The 19678-nt window shown below is 47.3% G+C and overlaps 1 protein-coding gene across 1 annotated transcript in view; it reads right to left on the bottom strand.

Moving 5' to 3' along the window:
• The window catches only part of LOC108548798 (uncharacterized), a 114081-nt gene that overhangs the window by 32128 nt on the left and 62275 nt on the right, over nucleotides 1-19678 (bottom strand). Inside the window, exons 5-7 of the mRNA XM_017901919.1 lie at nucleotides 17292-17900; nucleotides 16162-17050; nucleotides 8356-8667 (exon numbers count right to left, since the gene is read on the bottom strand). Coding sequence (XP_017757408.1) covers nucleotides 8356-8667; nucleotides 16162-17050; nucleotides 17292-17900 — 1810 coding nt within the window. The remainder of the gene's footprint in view (nucleotides 1-8355; nucleotides 8668-16161; nucleotides 17051-17291; nucleotides 17901-19678) is intronic.

The following is a 19678-nucleotide window of genomic DNA, read 5'->3' as shown; positions in this document are numbered from 1 at the left end:
GTCAATTTAAGGAAAAATACGAGATCCTGTCTGATGTATTAAAAAATTAAATACTAAAATAGATTCTATATTCTAGCGATGTGGGGTTGATCCCTTCCCCTGCGTTTTGTCTTTTGACAGCGCGTGGCTTTCGTCTCCCATTTTCTGGAGACGTCTTTGACCTGCGTAACCCTGAACAGATAGGTCAGTTCTAATCATTTATCCCCGTTTAATAAACATCTATACAGTTTTTCCATCGCTTCCACTGGCTATTATTTCTTTGCGTTATAACCCCTTAACACTGTCTGCTAGTCAACATGGTGTCAATCACCCTATCAACGAATTTGAAATTTCGCTCACTGAATTAGACTCGAAAAATCTACAATAGGTATGTCGTTTGTGCAACGACTACAATTTTAACACGTCTCTGAGGTAACTAACAGCAAAGTGGTAAGAAAGATGAATAACGGAGATAAAAATAGCATTGCTAGTAGTAATAGTAATAGTAGTGCACTTTAACACTAGATTTACGGAACCTGTTAATTTGACAGAGGGGTTGCTACAATTATACGATGGTAACAGATTTAGTTAACTCATATTGAGACTGTCAATACAATATATAATTGTTTGTAAATTAAACTAATCGTTAAAAAAATAAGGTACGTGGATTCCCTCACCTGTCAATTTGACAGGTATACAGATAGCGTCCGTAAACCTAGTGTTAACCCTTTGCACTCTCAGTCGCCATTTAATTAAATTCTAAAGATCGTTGTTAATTAGTATTTGCAATTTAAAATTGCCCAATGACGCGTGGAAAATCGGGGTAAAATAGTTCTACGTCTTACAATTAATTTGCGCTTCTTATTTATCGCTTTGAAAATATCGTCGACTTTATGGCAGAAAGTCTTGGAATTGCTATGTTTCTGTAACGAAAAGATCGCCGAGTGCAAAGGGTTAATCAGCATCCATACAGTTTTCCCACCGTTTCCACTATTTCCTCGCATTACAACCCCTTAACACTGTCTACTAGTCAACACGGTGTCAATCACCCTATCAACGAATTTGAAATTCCGCTCGCCGAATATCGATCAGTAAATACTAGATGTCCCGTTTAATGCGATTATTTACCCGGTTACATCGTCGAAAGCAACTGTACCCGGAATTTTATACCTCTTTCTGCGCCAGGAATATTTGCATATCCCGATTGCACGAAAGATCAAAGTCGCAAGCCGGCTTCTTCGTCTGCTCACGTAGCTACAGCAGTCTTTCTCGTTCGTTGCAGCGTTGTTATCGGGAACTGCATCGAGTCAGGGAACCAGAAGCGGATTGATTAGAATCCCGTAACGGAAGCAAATAGGCGTGCTCGGCTCCGAGGCAGGCTTTATTGAGATCCAAGTAGACCCGAATAGAGATTGCAGCCCGCGTCGTCGTGCAGACGTTCGCGCTGGCTATACTGCGCTGGCTGGAGCGGAGGGAAGCTGGAAGATCGTTGATATCGCGGATACGCAAGTGCAATTTTGAGCAGTGGATGGAGACAGCGATCTCGACGGGAACGGGGTTAATCGGGCTCGGAATCGCCGTGAAAACGATCCGGCAGTCAGATAGCCGATAAAAGCGGTTCGTGTCACGATGTTGATATCGCAACCTGAAATTGTTCACTGCTGAGCTGAAAATAACGTTCCCGACGCGAGCCCACGTTCCGCAACAGAAATTGGATTTTCATAATTGTCTCCGGGCCCTGCAATGGAGTTACACGCTATCGTTTACCAAGATTCCTGTCAGACATATCTGATTATCGGCGATCGATTGGCTTTTCCAAGGGGTCTCTCGTGTGTGGGAAGCTCGTGGTCGAATGGAAACCGAAATTGCGTTACCGCAATTTGCAACCGGGGACTTTTGTTCGAGAGAAACGCGCCATTTCTCGTGAATCATTCTTCGATTTCTCGTTGATCGCTCCATGCAAGAATCGTTTTCGCTCGTGGCCTTTTCTACCAGAGATCGAGTATAACGAGAATACTTCCTGTTTTCAGCTCTGTTTATCGTGTCGGAATTATCAAACAAAAATTTGTACCCCCTCAATGGGGGACATGAATCATCGACGATTGGCCAATTCGATAAATATTTATCGAAGAAGGTAAATTTGAAAGAGTGGTTACTATTAGATTTTTCGAGTAGGTTGAGACTTGTGTGGGGGGTTAACTAAACCTAATAGCCGTTGTAGGAGGGCGGTAAATTTTTGGGACGTTGGCTGACCCACACCCGGTCAAGACTACTTATCTCACCTCCTAGTGGTATGTACCCTTATGTAAAAGTTTATGCGTAAGGGTAGCGAGATAGGGTGACCGATGAAGTGGCGTGTATGACGAATATTTCGTGATAGATAATTTGAATCCTTATTAACAATATTGATTTGTTATTAACAATCCGTGTAATAATTTGTGGGGGGTCTCCTCCCACGGGGGTTAGGAAAAAGTCTCGTGATTCTTATGGTACTGTCGGTAAATATGATGATAGCCGTCTTGCTATAATAGGTAACAGGTAGAAAGACGCGAAGAAGCTATGCGTTTAGTCCTGGGCCTGCTAGTCAACTCGTCACCAAGCTTTTCTAGCAGGTCCTGCCTTAGACAAGGGATATGGCGAATAGGTACACTAGGAACTTGTATTTAAGGGAGTCGAGGATTCATCGAAGACTTGAGAAACCTCAAACCTCCGTTTTCCCATCTAGCAGTAGATAGTATGAACATTGGCCACTACAAATTGAAGAAAAGAAAGGAAGCAAGGCCAAAATCGGCAGGAGTCCTGCTAAGAAGCGAATCAGACAGATCTGCTCGATGAAATTGAAACGAGAACTGTTTTCAATCAGTCAGAACCAAGCTCTATCTCCCAGTTATCCATTCAAAGAAAATAAACCACGATTGAACGAATCTCCGATTCAAAATTTAAAAAAGAAGAGAAAGATAGAAGAAAAGGATCCTTGCAACTGTTCGTGCTCCATAAAAATAACATCCTGTACGATACAAACTCTGGCAGAGCGCAATTTGCGATGCAGCATCTTGAATCCGGAGGCAGAAGAAACAGAGCCACTTTAAAGTTGGGAATCCCCGGGTGGATCGATCGGCAATTTCGAGAAATCTGGTTGCGAGGAGAGCGTTCCACGGAAGCGTGGTTGCTTGGCGCACCGGCGACGAGGTTGCCTCAGGTGTTTGTAATTGCCCGAGCTGCGAAGGAGCAACAACCTGGCAACCGGCAGCCGCGTACACACGCTCGCTTGTTTGCCAACACCGGTCGCGACGATAACATCGACCGCGAGACGACCGTTTGTCTGAGCCAACGAGACAAGAGATAGGTGCCGGGGATCGTTCGAGGGACGCGAAATGGCCGCGTGAAAGGGGAGAACACGGTTGCTGCAGGGTAAATGTTTGTTTTATGCGCTTATTGCGAGATTATGTGCGTCCGGGAACTTTGCGCGATGGAATTTCTGCGTGTGTATTTTTGGCAGAAGCTGCGGGGCCCGGGGAAACGCGGCGCGAAGATATATGCGGGGCACGAGACTTCCGCATTCGAACCGATATGGAAACAAAATGGCGGAACAACTATTACGATGGAATCAATTTTTTAGTAATCATACACATTCGCTTATAAAATTCAATTTCGCTACGTAACGGAGAAAATATAAAATGAATCTGGTGCTCTGTCCCAGTCGTCAGTCGATATTATTAATTTTGTTGCAATGAAACTACAAGCTAAACTACCTGGTACTTTACACATACCTATTTTTACCATAACGTGTCAAATGACCCCTTATGAAATTTTTAGATTTAAGAAAATTCTTAACCCTTTGCACTCGAGAGGTGCCTCTAGGTCACCATTTGATAAAATTTCGAAGCTCGATGTTAATTAATATATCAAATTTGAAATAATGTAACAGTGTGCGAGGTATTGAAATTGAATAATTCTACGTGTTAATTATTATACGATTTCTTATTTACTGCTCAAAAAATATCATCAGCTTTATGGAAGAAAATTTTTCAACTCGTACGCCTCTTTAGTTGAAAAATTGTCGAGCGTAAAGGGTTAATTTATTCAAGGAAATAACAAATGTACGATTTATAAGGGAAATTTTGGAAGAGGTCATTTGACCCCGCTTGATATCTTTAGTGCTAGTGATGCGGGGATGATCCCTTCCCCTCCATTTTGCTTTTGACACAGTGTGTCTTTAATCTCCAATTTTTCTGGAGACTATGACTATCACTATATATTGCTTCTCTGATTCGTTGACAGTTGACAGGATCTAGCAAACGCAGCGTGAGTTTCTACCGTGCCATAAAAATTAAAAATTATTTCTTCACCATGAATAATTCTCAAAGTTACCGCGAGGTCGATGTATCGTTACAGTCCGCCATTATGTAATTCTCTGTTTCTATTTTCGAAATAGGATCTCGTAACATTGCGCGGGGACTCGGTCTGGTCTCGAGTCTAAAAGTGTCTCCGAAGAGCTCTCTCTCTCTTCGGGACTATTCATGCATACGGGAAAAGAGAGAAAGAGAGGGAGAGAGAGGGAAGGTAAAGGCAGAGGGAGGCATAGAGAGGAAGACATTAAGGGGCTGTTAAGAGAGAAGGTTTGGACAGGGTGTAACAAAGGGCCAGAGAGGGCTGGTCGGAGATGATTAATACGTTATTTGCGAGCGGAAATTCACTTGGAAAGTGTCGTTTGCACGGAGCTCCGCGTATAAACCAGTCTCGAGGGCCGCTGTTCATCTTCCTCGAGAGAAGACGAAGAGTTGTTATCATTCCTAGGGAAACGGGCCAGCGATTCGAGGCTCGTGCAAACTGTCGTTGATTTTTTCCCTCTCGCCTGTGCAAACGCCAAGACAGAGGACCGCGATCTCGTCGAAGAGGACTCGGTGAAACCAGACGAACCCAGGGATCAGGGTCGATCGTGAAGTTTATTCTACCCCGATTGGAGGTTTACACGAGATTCGACGATTTACCATCAGGCCGTCCCTAATCAAACCTCGAACCTTCGACTTCCGGTCGATAATTCGACGATTCCTCCTTCATCGAGTTTGCTTCCACTCTATTTTCCTTCTCCTTTGTGTAGAATGCTCGTTCCTCGACGGTTTTCATCGAATCGCGCGGTGTTCAGACGGGGAATCTTTCTCCGTTTGTCGAAGAATCGAGCGAAACAAGGCAGTCACGATCGATCCACTGGTTCATAGGGAGCCGGGTAAAAGATCGAGACTAATTCGAACGCAAATTGGAACAGCCGCGGCATTAGTTACCCGGGATAAATCGTCGTATGAGGAAATCCTCTCCGCTTCGTAAATCGAACCAACACCCCGACCTTACGTGATATGTATCCGCGCGGCTAACTCGGGCAAATGGTACGGTATAAAGTTCGAAAGGGCAGAAGTTCCGTTCCCGCGCTCGATGGAAAACGCCGCGGGAACTTCCGCGGTCCGATTTGCCTGCCACGGGCCGGAAACTGCTCTAATTCCAACTTTCTAATTCCGGGGCTGTAGCCGGTTAATGGTCCTGGTGTGCTCGTCTTTCGCGGACAGCTAGTTCGTCGTTTATCCGCGTTTACGTGCTGTAAGCCTGAAAGCTTTTGCGCTTTCATTACTGATTTCACGGTTTTTCAACGGTAGCGGAATACTGCGATTTAAATTTTGGAGCAAATCGGTTTTTATAAAGGTTTTGATAAAAGCTTGGCAAGGTTCAACGAATTTCCGTGAATTACTATATTTAAAGTGCAGTAAAGAGTGTCCCAAAATGTACGCAAGATTTGAATTTCGCGCCGTCTTTGCGGTAAATTGTTGCCAACGAAAAAAAAAAGATAACGTAAGAGTTGACAGTTTAGGGTTATTAAAAATGGAGCTACATGAGAGAATAATGCATCTTCATTATTGAGTAATATTTTTAAAATAACGAAGAATTGTCTGTTTTCTATTAGAATTACTTTTTGTGCGAATTTTGGGACACCCTATAGATATTTCCGAAATTGAAATTTTATTAATTTCTGAACGAAATCCGGGTTCTGAAGCTAAGATTCTGGGATAAATCGATCATTATATAGACGTCTGTAATATTCCTATAAATTAATCCAATATTGTAATGCTAATATTAAGGACAACGATGTAGAAATTTTTTAAAATTGAAATTCTATAGTGATCTATACTGCCAATGTTATAAACATTACTTAGATTCTGGTGTCAAGATTCCGTGATAAGTCTATCTTTATAAAAGCACCATAGCACTTACAAAATTCCTATAAATTTACCTTATATTTTGACTGACACATGGATAGAAAGAGACATAGCTTTTTTCCAAAATTAAAACACCATAGCAATCGATATCTAGAGTCAAGGTTCTAGGCCTAATCGATCTCTATAAAAGCGGAATGGCACTTGCAAAATTTCTATAAATTTACCTTATATTTTGACTGACACATGGATAGGAAGAGACGTAGCTATTTTGCAAAATTAAAATGCCACAGCAATCTATATCTAGAGTCAAGGTTCTGGGCCTAATCGATCTCTATAAAAGCGGATTGGCACTTGCAAAATTCCTATAAATTTACCTTATATTTTGACTGACACATGGATAGGAAGAGACGAAGCTATAATATTTTCCAAGATTAAAATACAATAGCGATCGATGTTATCGGTATCTCACACGAATCTCGGATTCTATAGTCAAGATCTAGGACCAATCGATCTTCATAAAAGCACAATGGCATTTAAAAAATTCCTATAAATTTACCTTATATTTTGACTGACACATGGATAGAAAGAGACATAGCTTTTTTCCAAAATTAAAATACTATAGCAATCGATATCTAGAGTCAAGATTCTAGGCCTAATCGATCTCTATAAAACCACAATAGTATTTACAAAATTCCTATAAATTTATATTTTGACTGACACATGCATAGGAAGAGACATAGCTTTTTTCTAAAATTAAAATACTATAGCAATCGATATCTAGAGTCAAGATTCTAGGTCCAATCGATCTCTATAAAAGCACAATGGTACTCGCAAAATTTCTATAAATTTACCTTATATTTTGACTGACACGTGGATAGGAAGAGACATAGCTATTTTCCAAGATTAAAATACTATAGCGATCGATGTTATCGGTATGTCAAACGAAACAAGGCTTCTGTAGTCAAGATGTAGCACCAATTGATCTCCATAGAAGCTCAGTGGTGCTTGCAAAACTGCCATGAATGAACCCAACGCGTTAATCAGGACACTAACAACCCTCGTCACAGATATTTCCCAACGCCGAGATTCCGCATTGACTGATACCCTTGACACTTGGATCATCGATCGCTTCCCAGTCCTAGATCAGCGCGGCGATTATAGTCCCACGGGTTTGGCAGTCGCGCATTAGGCATTCGGAGCGTAATATCATGGCGGGCCGAGTTTCGTCTAAGTGCATCCGGATCGCAATAAATCTCGATGCGCCGTGCCAGCGCTATCATGCAGATTGGCTTTAATGGCGGCCGATAGTGGAGCGCGTTTAATTTAAGTGTCGCGTATGAAAATTTAAAATTGCCGCTTTTTCCATCGAGTGAATCGGTCGATCAAACACGGCCCGGGGAGCGTTACGAACCGTTTAGCCGGCAAGATCGTTAATTCGGTTCGTCTTAAGCCCCGGGACTTCGTTAAGCTCACGCTCGTTGATCGAGTGACCGACGAACCGTGTTCCGTCAACTTTCTAAGCCCTCGTTCCCTCCGTCTAGCAACCTCCATAGGGAACTTCTCGATCTCGCCAACTCCGTCCCTTTGTGTACGAATGATTCCTTAGTTCCGCGGGAAAATAGCCGATATTAACGACGCACAGCTATCAAAACTCGGGATATATCCGTCGTATCACTGCAAAATATTGTCAACTAGATATCGCTCAGTGATATCAAAACTATGTCAAGATTTAAGTACAGTATATTTATTAATTCTATGGACTCCCAGTCACCGTTTGTTTCGACACTTCGAAGCTTAAATGACGAATACGAGATAATAATTAGATTAGAAGCAGCTACGCGTGATTTTCTTCGTTACTTTTGACACGAAATAGCATCACCGAGCTCAGAAAAGCACAAGAAAAGCTTCGAATTGTTATATCTTTATAGCGAAAAAATCCTCTGCTGCAAGGGGTTAGTAACTGTATTATTAAAGTTTATAAACTAAGAAAAATGTTTTAACTAAGGATAAATTATTCGACCACTCACATCGCCAGTATTCGTCCACAAAGGATCAAAGAGACCTCTACAGAACGAATGACACTGGCAATAGGGCCAATAGAGCAGAAGTTGGAAATAGAAAAAGTAAAATAAAAAGGACGAAAACAAAACAGAAGAACGACAAGGTTTACCCATACTGATTCCAGAGCTGGACGGATCCTCGTTCTTGGCACCCCAGCTGCCGGCGAGATTGAGCGCGAGCAGAGGCCTCTCCTTCAGCAGCTCGGCGACCGAGGCCAACCCCTCGCAGCCGCAGCCCAAATGGGGCAAGTGCAGCGCCTGTACTTGAACGCAGCCACGAAGAGCATCGCAGACCCGGGACACTTGCTCGCCGGACAGATTCATGTCGAGGACCAGCCGTGCCAGGCTGCTTGACGCGTGACTCAGTCCACGGCAAAGGGCGTTCACCACGCACTCCAATCTGGAACAACCGATCGATGCCTCTGTTCGTTACAAACGCCCTGAATCGTTGGGCCAAAGCGCCCACTGGTCCACGGGACACGGCAATTCGCCCCGAATCATTGGTCATTTGGTTTAACCCGATTGCCGGCTCCTGTTTCACCCGAAATCATTCTCATTTACCCGCGGACGTGGAAACGCAGCCTCGAATGCAACGTCGGGCTTAGAAGGATTTAACGTGATCGTGTTACGGTTACTTGCCTCGGAAACGGGATGATAATCGGTGTTGACGCTTGCTCCGGGTGCTTCGCGTCTTATGGCAGGGAAAAAACGGAAAAGAAAGGGAGAAATGGGGGAAAAAATGGCGGTGGCCAGCGGTGCGGCAGAAGTTAAGGAAGCGTTGCAGTTTTCCTGCCAACGTTTCGCCAGCATTGCAGTTTCCTTCGTCAGTGGCTGCTTGACACACTGCTACCGATACGGGTAACTGCAGTGTTTGCGAAATGTCAGCGAAGAAGCCGAAAATGTGGCCGGCATCCCGTCGGTCGATACCAACGCTCCAGTTTTCTCCCGGAATCCGGTAATTAAAGATCAACAGACCTCCGTTCGAATTTTCCCGAGGAGGAGGATCCAGCGAAAAATGCCAGGCGTTTTTCACCGGGTGCTACCGCGTAATTTTCACCCCGGGGCCGGCGTGTAAATTTGCTCGGGCAGCGTTGTCGGTCGACGAAGACGTGCCACGGCCAGATTTATGCACGCGTAACATTCGCTTCCGCTGTCTATTCGCCATTATTTCGCGAGGCTGGCGCCCGCGTACACGTGTGCAACAGTTATGCAAAGGCGGGCCACGGTTACTTCTCCTCGGAGAATTGCAAACGAGCCTGGATTTCCTCCAGAATTACAAGCCCGTCGGAAAGCTCGGCATTTTTACGGGGGGCGCGATAAGCGGTACGAGCGTCGGGGCGTTCCCCCGGATCAAAGAGGAATTTTTATCCCGCTACGTTCGCGAACGATGCCAGAAAGGCTGGTGAAAATAAACGGGACTGGATCGTCGTAAATAACACACCGGTCGGTGTACATATTCATGAACAATTATTTGGCAAACAAAGCATCGCCTTCAATTACACGATATTCTCCGGAATTAAAATAAAGTGGTCTCTGTTTTCGAAGTTAATTAAAATATCCAGCTCCGTTATTGCTCCGAGCTAGCATGATTTTATCGGTCGAGCAGAACAGTCCGCGGATTCCGTGACGCACGTTTCATATCGGAATATGCAAGAATAAACGGAATAAACCGTGTAAACAACGAATATTTTCTCGTTTACGAATCACGAGATCCTCCCGCTTCGATATCGTTGTTATAAAGATAAGACGAGAATTCTCATGCTAAAAATATGAACAAATTTCGGTATTTCTTATAACTAATGTAGTATCGCAGGATTTCCACCTCGTAGGAAATATATAGGTTGCTTTAGCTCAGAAAGTCACCGAGGGTTCGAAGGTCAGGTTGGTCGGAAAAAACCCGATGATGATTCAGGCCCTAAGCATGACCACATTTGCTCATGTTTGGGGAGGCTTTTGGAAAACGTATACGTGTTGGGGAAGATATAAAAGAAGGCAAAATTGGTTAGGAAACAGTGATTAGGAGGAAGTTCGTTGGAGACAGTTCTTGAGAGATAGTTCTTTAGAAGAATTCTTAGTTGTGTTTTAGTTGTAACAGACTGAGTTGCCATTGTGTCGTTGAGTTGAGTGTAGTCTTAACTTGGAGTCGATATAGATTCGTGTGTTTAATCACTCGCATATTGTTAATTTATTATTATTAATTGATAAATAATTCTATTTATCACCACCAATCCCAGTCTCTACACTAATAGAATATAAATATATATATGTGGGATTGGATTTTGGATGGATTGACTTGAGATAGTATTGTTGGCTTCTTAATAGAATAAAATAAGCTTAGAAACAGAATGACGCTATGACACAAGAGAGATTCTCTATGAGCACGTTCTTCTGATCTTTCTTAGACTGACTTCGACTTCATACATACTCTCTGATCGACACACTGGCACACTCTTAACCGTTTGAGTGCCACGGGTCATTATTGTTTCCCAATCGATATTTGCCAAGCGGCGCGATAGCGCTTGTCATATTCCGTGTCCAAAAATGCCGAGCGGCGCGATAGCGCTTCTCATATTCCGCGTTCACCAACCGAGCGCGCTGATTGTCAGCTTCGCAGCTCAGAGCGCTGGCACTTTTGGACACAAAATAGAAGAAGCGCGATCGCGCCTCTTGGCACTTAAACGGTTAAAGACTGCAAAATACTGGCTTAAAAATCTCTTAAAGACTGACTCACGCCCTTGCACCCTTATTTAAACCATTCATTCTGTCCTTTTTCATACCCAGGTTTTCCTTCCCAATCATGTTTCTTTGTCACATAACCTCGGTGGGCCAGGTACTTCAACCACTCTGAACGCATCTCTAAAGTTTCACTCGACTCTACCATAAATATTCTTCGCAGTCAATCCTCTTGCATGCGATCACTTTCGTTCTATGCCCAAACAATCTTGACATTCTTTCAGGACTGTACTCATTCCAATGCTACATATATGTAGGAACAGAAACAATTTTCTGTCATCATTCACGGAATAAAATCTCCAAATAGGGGTTGAATTGTGTTTCGTCCGAACCTTTCTTAAATGGGAAATTTGTCAGACGAGGTTTACGCCCTCTTACAAACGTAAACTAGTTAATCGAGATTTTCACAAGAGTTTATTTCGAGTTGATACAAGAATGGATACGTTTACAGTGTAGGTTTGGTTATTTGAATGTGTCTGCTCCCCTGCCTTCGTGTATTTTATAAGTTCGGGTGTTGCTGTCATTGGTTGTCGAGACGTGTAAATGGTGAGCGCATTTCTTCCTATTGGCAGCATGTTGGTTAGAGAGGTGTGTATGGAGTTCGATGATTCTTGGTAGTGGAAGTGGAAGTTTAAAGAAATTGTCAATTTGTTTCTCGGTCCTTGGGAAATTTTAATCTCTTTTATAGGGGGTTAACTCGGATGGTATTTTAGGAGGTCCAGGTGTCTGCGAGTCGTAAAACGCTGGTCGTAAAGGAATTACACCGTTGTCCCTTCGACTCGGGTCTTCTGTCTTTAAGGGTGAATATGGAAAATAGGAAAATGAGGTACGGGTCTTTCGGTGGAGGCGAAGGTTTAAATACATTTGGCTAATTGTCTGTTCGTTTATGAAGGGTTGGCAAGCCTTTATTCAGGATTAGATCGGATGATGGTTGGGGTAACATAAGAGTCCGCGAGTTTGGGAACGAACAAACTGGAATTTCCTAAATAGCGTACCGTTTGGCGTACAATTCTCCCTTCGCTGTCAATAGAAAACCTGAAGGATTCTCGGTACGAAGACAAGTACGCGTCACATAACTGGAAACGTGTGCGAGCGCTGTCAGGAAGCGATTAGGTGCCAGACACTCGAGAACGTGGTAACGAAAGGGTGAATCCGCTGACTCGCTCGTTCGACGCCTGCCTATATTCGCCGATCAAGAGCGTGTCTGACCAATCGCGCTTGCTATCACTCGCAGCCATTGATCACTGGAAATATTCCGACAGCTGTCACTCAATCGCGAACCGCAGACAGCGCAGTTAATCACGGCGCAGATTTTACGAAACGCTGTCTCCTCGTCAACGTCACCGAAAAACGCTGAATTTTCCGCGACTTATCGCTGGCGGTGCTATGTGGCCATTGTGGCGGAGCTTCCTCGGCGTTTAAAAGCTCGCTCCTCTCGAGTGCTTTCCCGGCCTCCGCCAGAGAATACCCCGAGGAAGATTCGTATTATTTAAACGTTGCATTAGCGCGGCTCATGCCGTGGCATCCGCCAAGAAGGGAAGTCTTGTCCGGCCATAAGCGACGTAAGGAAGGAATTTATTCGTTCCGAGGGCGGTGCATGGCTCCCCTGGCGCGGGTTCTTCGTTTAATCGAAAGTAAGGAACGTCTGCAGCGTTTTTAGCGTACGCATTAATCCCACGGAGTGTCAAAACTCTCCAGAGACTCGATAATTCGTCGAGCTGCGCAGAGACACCATCTGCTGGAGCCGCTGGCGCGAAACGGATTAAAATATACGAGTGACTAGGAGCCTCTGCGTTTCCTCATCAATTCATACCTAGTTCCTGTCACGTGACTGAAACTGTTCGCAATAGGTCAGTAGTTGGAGTTGGAGCTACAATCGTAGCCTAAATACAGCGAAGACATAGCGTCCTGTCTTTTCTTTTCTTCTCTTTGTTCCTTGATATTTACATTTATAAGGGGACGAAAAGAGGGGGCTAGGTTAACACGTTAAGCCTTTCGCTACGGCGGGCGTGGCCGCGAAGCGACGTGCCAAAGATGGAAACATTACAGTTTTTAGCATTCTTTAGCAGTCGTTAGCATTCGGTCTTTTGACACAAATTCTTTGAAGAAAAAAAGAAAAGGAAAAACTGATAGAGCTTGCAATTTTTAGCAAAGAGAGATGAGAGGAATGGTAACACTTGTCTTAATATTTTACTCAATTTTTGTGGCCAGTGACTGTAGTCACCAGTAGTAGCGGGGTTCAGGGTTAAATGCCTCGTCGGTTTTACGTGCCGTTTCATTCACGCCGCAGTTAGCTGTCATGCGGACCCTTTTGGGTTGTAGATACCCGCGAGGTCTGAACGTCCCTCTAACGTAAGTCTAGCATCGGTCCCTGGCGTTTAACGTGTTGAATGGATCTATTACTCGATGACCGATTCTACTTTACTCCGTTGTACACAATATTCTTCCGTTCCTATCACAAGCTGCTCTCGTCTCTCACGTAAAACTCTCCAGTCCACTTCTCGAGCTGCGCTTTTAACGGTGGGCCTTCTTTGTCAATCCGCCGCGAAGATCAACCGGATCGTCGCTTCGTTTTGAGACTCCGATTATCGCTGCTACGTGCTCGTCACTCACGCCGTCTTATCGGTAATCGGAACTCCCAACTCTTGTATACTCTTACACATTTTTGGACAAAGTGTACGAAGAATTGGAAGACATGCGACGAGATCGGATTTCAGCAAGCTCCCGCAATTCTCTGTCAATCCGATTGGGCCGGACAAACCCAGGGCGGGGCCGCGAGGAATCTCGCAGAAGAATGGACAACGAAATTGCAGGGCAATCGAAAGGGTAGAAGAGCCACGGAGCTTCGTCGCGGTCTCTTTCACGCCTCGAGTCGTGTTTCCTTTCCGCCTGGCGCACCGCTGAACAGCCGGATGACTCCTCTCTTCGGCTCGTCGCCTCTCTCTTCGATCCATCGATCGGTCTTTGCGGCGTTGCTGCCTGTTACGGGATCCCGGTGCAATTTTAGCCGTTTCTGCCGGGCAGAAGCGACTGCTGGAGAAATAGAGTGGAGGGAAAGGACGCGGAGGAAGCGGCGAAACACTTTCTCGACGCGCAACAATGAGCTCGCCGGGTGGAGAATGTTCCGCCTCCAGGCAAATGGTGGTTAAACGCTTCCCTTCGCCCTTCGCGTCGCGGTTCCTCGCGGCTTTCGGGGGATTTTTCTCCGCTATTGGTCCGGCTTAGACGACTCGGTGGGGTGGGTGAGCAATAAAGAACGCGACGGTTCAGCGAGCGCGTCAAAATTGGAAACAGCAATGAGACCGGCGCGCACGGGGAGCGAAGAGTAAAACAAACACGGGCGAGGCTTTGTTTAGGAGTAATCAGAGGAACTGGCAGCGAAGGGAGTAGAAGCGGGGTTCAAGGGGAACGGGATTAAGAGACCTCCGGAATTTGATTCTAGCCTGAAATTGTGGCCAAGTTTTTTCGTAAACGGGTAACGCCAAAACGCTGAAGAAGCGTGGAAGTCCCGCTGCGAGAAAAATCACGAATCTTCGCGCAAACTCCGCCAAGTGTCTGCGAAAAGTTTGAGAACGCGGAGACAAAGCTGACGAAGGGAGAAGCCGCGATGGTCCATCCAGAGGAACTCGTTGCTCGTGGAGGTCACAGAGACTTGGGGGTTGAAAGGGACGGAGACGCGGCGCGGGAAGGGACGAGGACGGAAGGAAGTCAAAGGAAGAGGAGGTTCGAGGGCTGAGAAAAGTAGGTAGACTCGCGACAGGGTGAAAGAGGGAGAGCCAGAGAGGGGCGAGTCGGTCTAGCGTTCTGCCACGAAGACCATCGTGCCGCGTCCTCCTTAATTTTTCGCCACGGGCCACGAAGCCGCCCCTTCACGACCCTCGAACAACCTTCGTAAAAGGGAAGAAGAAAGATCTCCGAGCCTCTATTCTTGCCGGGGCATATTGTTCCGCCACTTTCTCCGCTTTTTCTCCGCTGCGACTTTATGCAGTCGCGATTCAGCCCCTCTCGAGGCCCGCTCATTGTTACCCCGTTCTTGTTGCCGCGTTTTGGGGGTGCGTTCGCTCGCGGGCCGGCGCTCCGCGTGCTTTGAATATCGAATATCTCGCTCGCCACGGGGCCACGCGCGGGAAGCCTCTCCGACGAATAGGCGCTGCTTTTCGGGGGAAGAACATCCTCGAGATTCGTTGCTAGAGAGTTCTTTGCCGGGGGAGGACGTGCTAGAGGATTGAAAATTTCCCGAGAGTCATCTCTCGGAATAAAAATCTCGTTCATCTCCCAACGGTTGCGAGGTTCGATGCGCTTCGGAGTTAGAGCTTTCCTCGGGTTTTCCGGCTCTCCGTTGTCTTCGTTTAAAGAACCTAATAGGAAGGGGGATGGAAAAATATCGAGGATAATTTCGAGCAAGAGTATCCAAGGGTACCGGAGAATTATCGTTACCGCTGCAGGCAATTGCTCTTCATGCCCCGATCTCTTTTCAAGCTCGTGTTCGTTTCGGCGAAAAAATGGCGGAAAGTGGGGCATACGACACGGCTAATATAAACGCGCACGCGAGAATCCAGAGCGGTTATGCAAATGGGAACTCGAAGCCTCGCCACCCTCGGCGCTGAGTAAACACGCTCTTTTTCCCAGCCTGCAGCTCCCAGCAAGGGTAAATGTCTTCTTCGCTGTCATGCGAGAGCAAAGTAAACTTTTTAATTTACTTCCTGACCTTCCACGCTAGGCGAAGGAAATTTCAACGGAACCACGAACGTTCGACGAGCAACGCGTAAATCTTCGCCCTGAATCATGCACGTGTTTTTACGTCGGTTAAAGCCGGACGAGGCAGGATCCGCGACAAATCCTCGTAACGAGGGTGGTTTGTTAGAAGTTTCCTCGCGTTCGGGATAAGCAGACGTTCCTTATTAATAGCTCTAAATATTTCTCCGTCTACCCCGGAAGCATGGCGGCTCACCCCCGTTCATGCAGCTTCTCGCTGCGAGTTAAAAACTGATCTATTTGTACGTCCATGTACATGTACTTTCCTCGACAAAACTTTTTTAATCCACTTTCCGATATTGCTCTACGTTCGCGCAAACGGCTCCACGGTTTTTTCCCTGTCAGCTTAACGAACACTCCGTTACGGTTATCCCTCGGCAACTTTCCGCGCTGTAACCTTACCGAATCCCTCATACGTCTCGTCGAGCCGTCTTCGAGCCGGGGTACAAAAGCTTCGTTCCCTAATTTTTCCACGTTCTTCAAGTGACCGGCGAGCTTCTGTGCTTCATCCGCAGGGAACTCTTGCCCGAGCAGCGACGTAATTCTCACGAGCTTGACGCTCTCGTTCCCGGCCAGTGCCTCGAAAAAGTCGTCCAGATATCTGGGATCCGAGCCTCTCTCCACTTGGAACACCACCTCGAGGGCTTCGAGGGTGCACGCCGGGCTCTCGAGGATCCGTGCCCACCCCTCGAGTTCCAGGGGCGAGGTGTGAACCAGAGGCGCTGGTGGTCTCTCGTTGGGTGCAGGCCCGAATCCGGGTCCTGCACCGACCAATCTGCACACGGCCGAGATGTTGCCATCGGAGGCACCGGCTGCTTTCAGCAACGAGAACACTGCTCTTGGTGGCACCTCCAGGGGACACAGCTGGTTCAGTATCAGATGCGTCTTGGGTCCCAGCAGGCCGGCCAGGTGACTAATGATCCCCGAGGGTAGGCCTTCCAATTCTCTTCGAAGAATATTCGCGTACTGAGCTACGGAGGTCAAATAGTATGCTGCCAGGAACTCGGCCACTGCCATGTGGATAGGCGCGTAGAGGTCTGGCTTCCGTCGTTGTCCGAAAGTCAATCCCTTGGTCAGGAAGCCCAACCTGGTGACTTCTATACCCCCGCCACGTGCCCTGAGTTCAGCCTCCGTGTAGCAGCATCTGCCTTCCCTCAGCGCGGCCAGAGACACCTTTCCAAAGTCCTCCAATCTCTTCCTACAATGGCCCGGGATCTCCTCGTTGTAGGGAATCGGCGGATCCAGGCTTCTCTTCACGATACACTTTACAGCAGCTTGGACCAATGCGCTGGTTTCCGTTGGTAAACTGCCCGAGTCCTGGGAAACGAAAGAGCGAGTTTTAAAACGACGTCGACTCTCTTTTACGAGCCCTCCGAGCTTTTATGCCGCGCGGGGCGTGCAAACAGCGCGGAATCGCTTTTATTTCGCCCACTAACGAATCGAACCGGTCGCTCCGCTACTTTCTCGCGATTTGTTTCACCGAACTTTAAACTCTCGATTACCGTCCCCTATCCCGAGCTTTTTATCTCCAAAAACTTTATTCTTCGGCGACAAATACCTGATAGAGGCAGCAGAGCATAATCCAGCCGAGAGGGTGCTGACCAAGCTGTTTGACAGTCTGCGGCTGCACGTTCAGCGCTTCCAGGAACTCGCAAGCCTTCTCCGCGATGTCGTTGTGGATGAAATACGCGACGCAGAGCCTCTCGACGTGCGGCCACTCGAGACCGGCCAGATGGATCCTCCTCTGGACCAGCGGCGACAGCACGCTCGAGTTACTGGGCGAGCAAGTGACCAGGATCCTCGCGTCCGGGAATAAACGTCCCTCGAGTAGATCCACTGCGTCGCCTAGGGATGCTCTTCCGCCCACGCATTCGTCGTACCCGTCCAGGATAAACAGCACGCCATCCTCCATTAGATGCAGCGTGCGCCATACTTGGGCCACGGCGTCCCCGATGGCGGCCGTCCTCGGGAATAATTCTCGAGCCAAGTAATTCAACACGGGGCTGCCACGAAGTTCGCGAAGGGGAACGATGAAGGCCAGGGCCGGACCATCGCCTTGGATCGCCCACTGGTAGAGAAGGCGGAGACACAGCGTCGTTCTTCCACTTCCGGGACCACCCTCGATGGCCACTCGACGGGGCGCCTCTGACACCGTGCCGTCGCTCAACTGAAACCCAAAACGAAATCTTTCAGTTCCCTATTCACGATTCCGCGTGATTCTATTTGTCTACTATCCCGATCACGAAAGGTTTCCCGTTGATCGGGAAAGATTCGCGAAACAGCGACAAATTGCGCGGCGACGTGCCAAACGGTAGTTAGACGGTGGCTCCCCCGGTTCAGGGAAACGGCTGATCCGTCGAATGGGATTAGTGGTTCGCGCGAGAGGTTGCAAGTTGTAATTGGCAACCGACTGGGGATCGCGAAACCGAGGAGTATCCGAGAAACTGGTCACGAAGCCGCTAACTTTTCTTCTCACAATTGCACCACTTATCTACCCCCGGCGAACCAACTTCCGGCGTACGAGTTGTCCGTGATCCGGCGTACTTTTCGCTTCATTTTCTCCAACTTTCATAGCCAACGATAAAGGGTTATTCACCTGTGACGCGTGGATCTTTGGCTACTTTTCAACGAGCAGCAATCGACGTGCGACGATTAACGAAAGGGCCCCTGGAATCTAGCTTCCCGCCACGCTTTCCCGGACACCTGAGCGTCCGTTAACGAGACTTCGCGACTTTTAATTGCCACACGGGTGATTTTCGAGCCGGCTGCGCGGCTCGTAAAAGAGAATACAAATAAAAGAGGGAATTTGCCGCCGGACGATGGCACTTTGCTCTCCATTCGCCCTAGAAACGGATTTAATCAGCGTCCGACAAAACTGTTTTTTCGCGCGGTGCTTTGTACTCGCGGCCATTGTTCCTGCGATGCGATGAAACAAACGTCGTTTGTCCCGTGACGCTGTAACCATCGTCGGCTACCGATCGATCACGCGATCAGCCATCCATCGGGCTGCTACCGGCGGGTTGGGATCACGCTCACGAAACAGATTGTCAGAGGACAAAGTCGCGTGTCTCGAGTTCCAGCTACCCACCCCTTCGGCACGCTGCTCGTTTATCGACCAGAGATATCCCGATTGTGTACCGAAGCCTGCTCGATCATTCGGCGCTGCTCACGAGCTCGTTAACGACGTCATTTACGTCGTATTAAAATTTATCACGTGGTAGGTTTGCAAGGTTTACGAGGATAGTCTGGGAAAGGAGGCGATATATCAATTTCGCGGAGAATTTCGACAGGCATCGTTGCGGAGAGGTTTTGTATCGCGTTTTAGTGCCCCGTCTTCGTTATCGCGAGCGTAATCTCGGCGTGAGCTAGATTATAAAGGACCCTGCGATCATGGCGCCCTGGTACCCAGCTCCTTGTCCGCAAGAGTCTATTGCCCGGGACCATTATCCCGTGGCTCTAGCCCCTTTATGGCCTGTTGCTTAGCTCCTATCCCCCTTTCAAGTAGATCATGCGATCCGTTGTGTATTATTAGTTTCATTCCCTTCTCCTTCCAACGGGCACCGTATCCCCCGGGCTCCCCGTATTCTAATGCTCGCGTGTCCAGTTTGAATGGGTGTCTAAGTCCACCCTGTGATTTCCAGCCTTCCAGCGGAAGGGTGTTCACCCGTAGCCTCCTTATCGCCACGGTCTTTATGGTTCCTGGACCTCCCATAGCCTGTTATTTCGAGCCCCCCTCGACTGCCGAGGGTTTCGGGATTCCTGGCTTCTCGGTGCTTTATTGGCCGGCTGTTTCCATCAACGCCGGCGAGCCTCGTGATTTCCCGAGTCCTGTGGTCTGTTTATTCGGCAAACTCGAACACGGCTAGCCGTTCCTAATCGATATGCTATCGCTGCCGCTACTCTCTGTCTCTATTAGCGACATTCGTCCCGCGAACATCACCGGTG

This window comes from Eufriesea mexicana, unplaced genomic scaffold (assembly GCF_001483705.2).
Source record: "Eufriesea mexicana isolate 0111107269 unplaced genomic scaffold, ASM148370v2 scaffold1653, whole genome shotgun sequence".
NCBI lineage: Eukaryota > Metazoa > Arthropoda > Insecta > Hymenoptera > Apidae > Eufriesea > Eufriesea mexicana.
The sequence above is the reverse complement of the archived record's forward strand: the minus strand, read 5'-3'. Positions and strand labels throughout refer to the sequence as shown.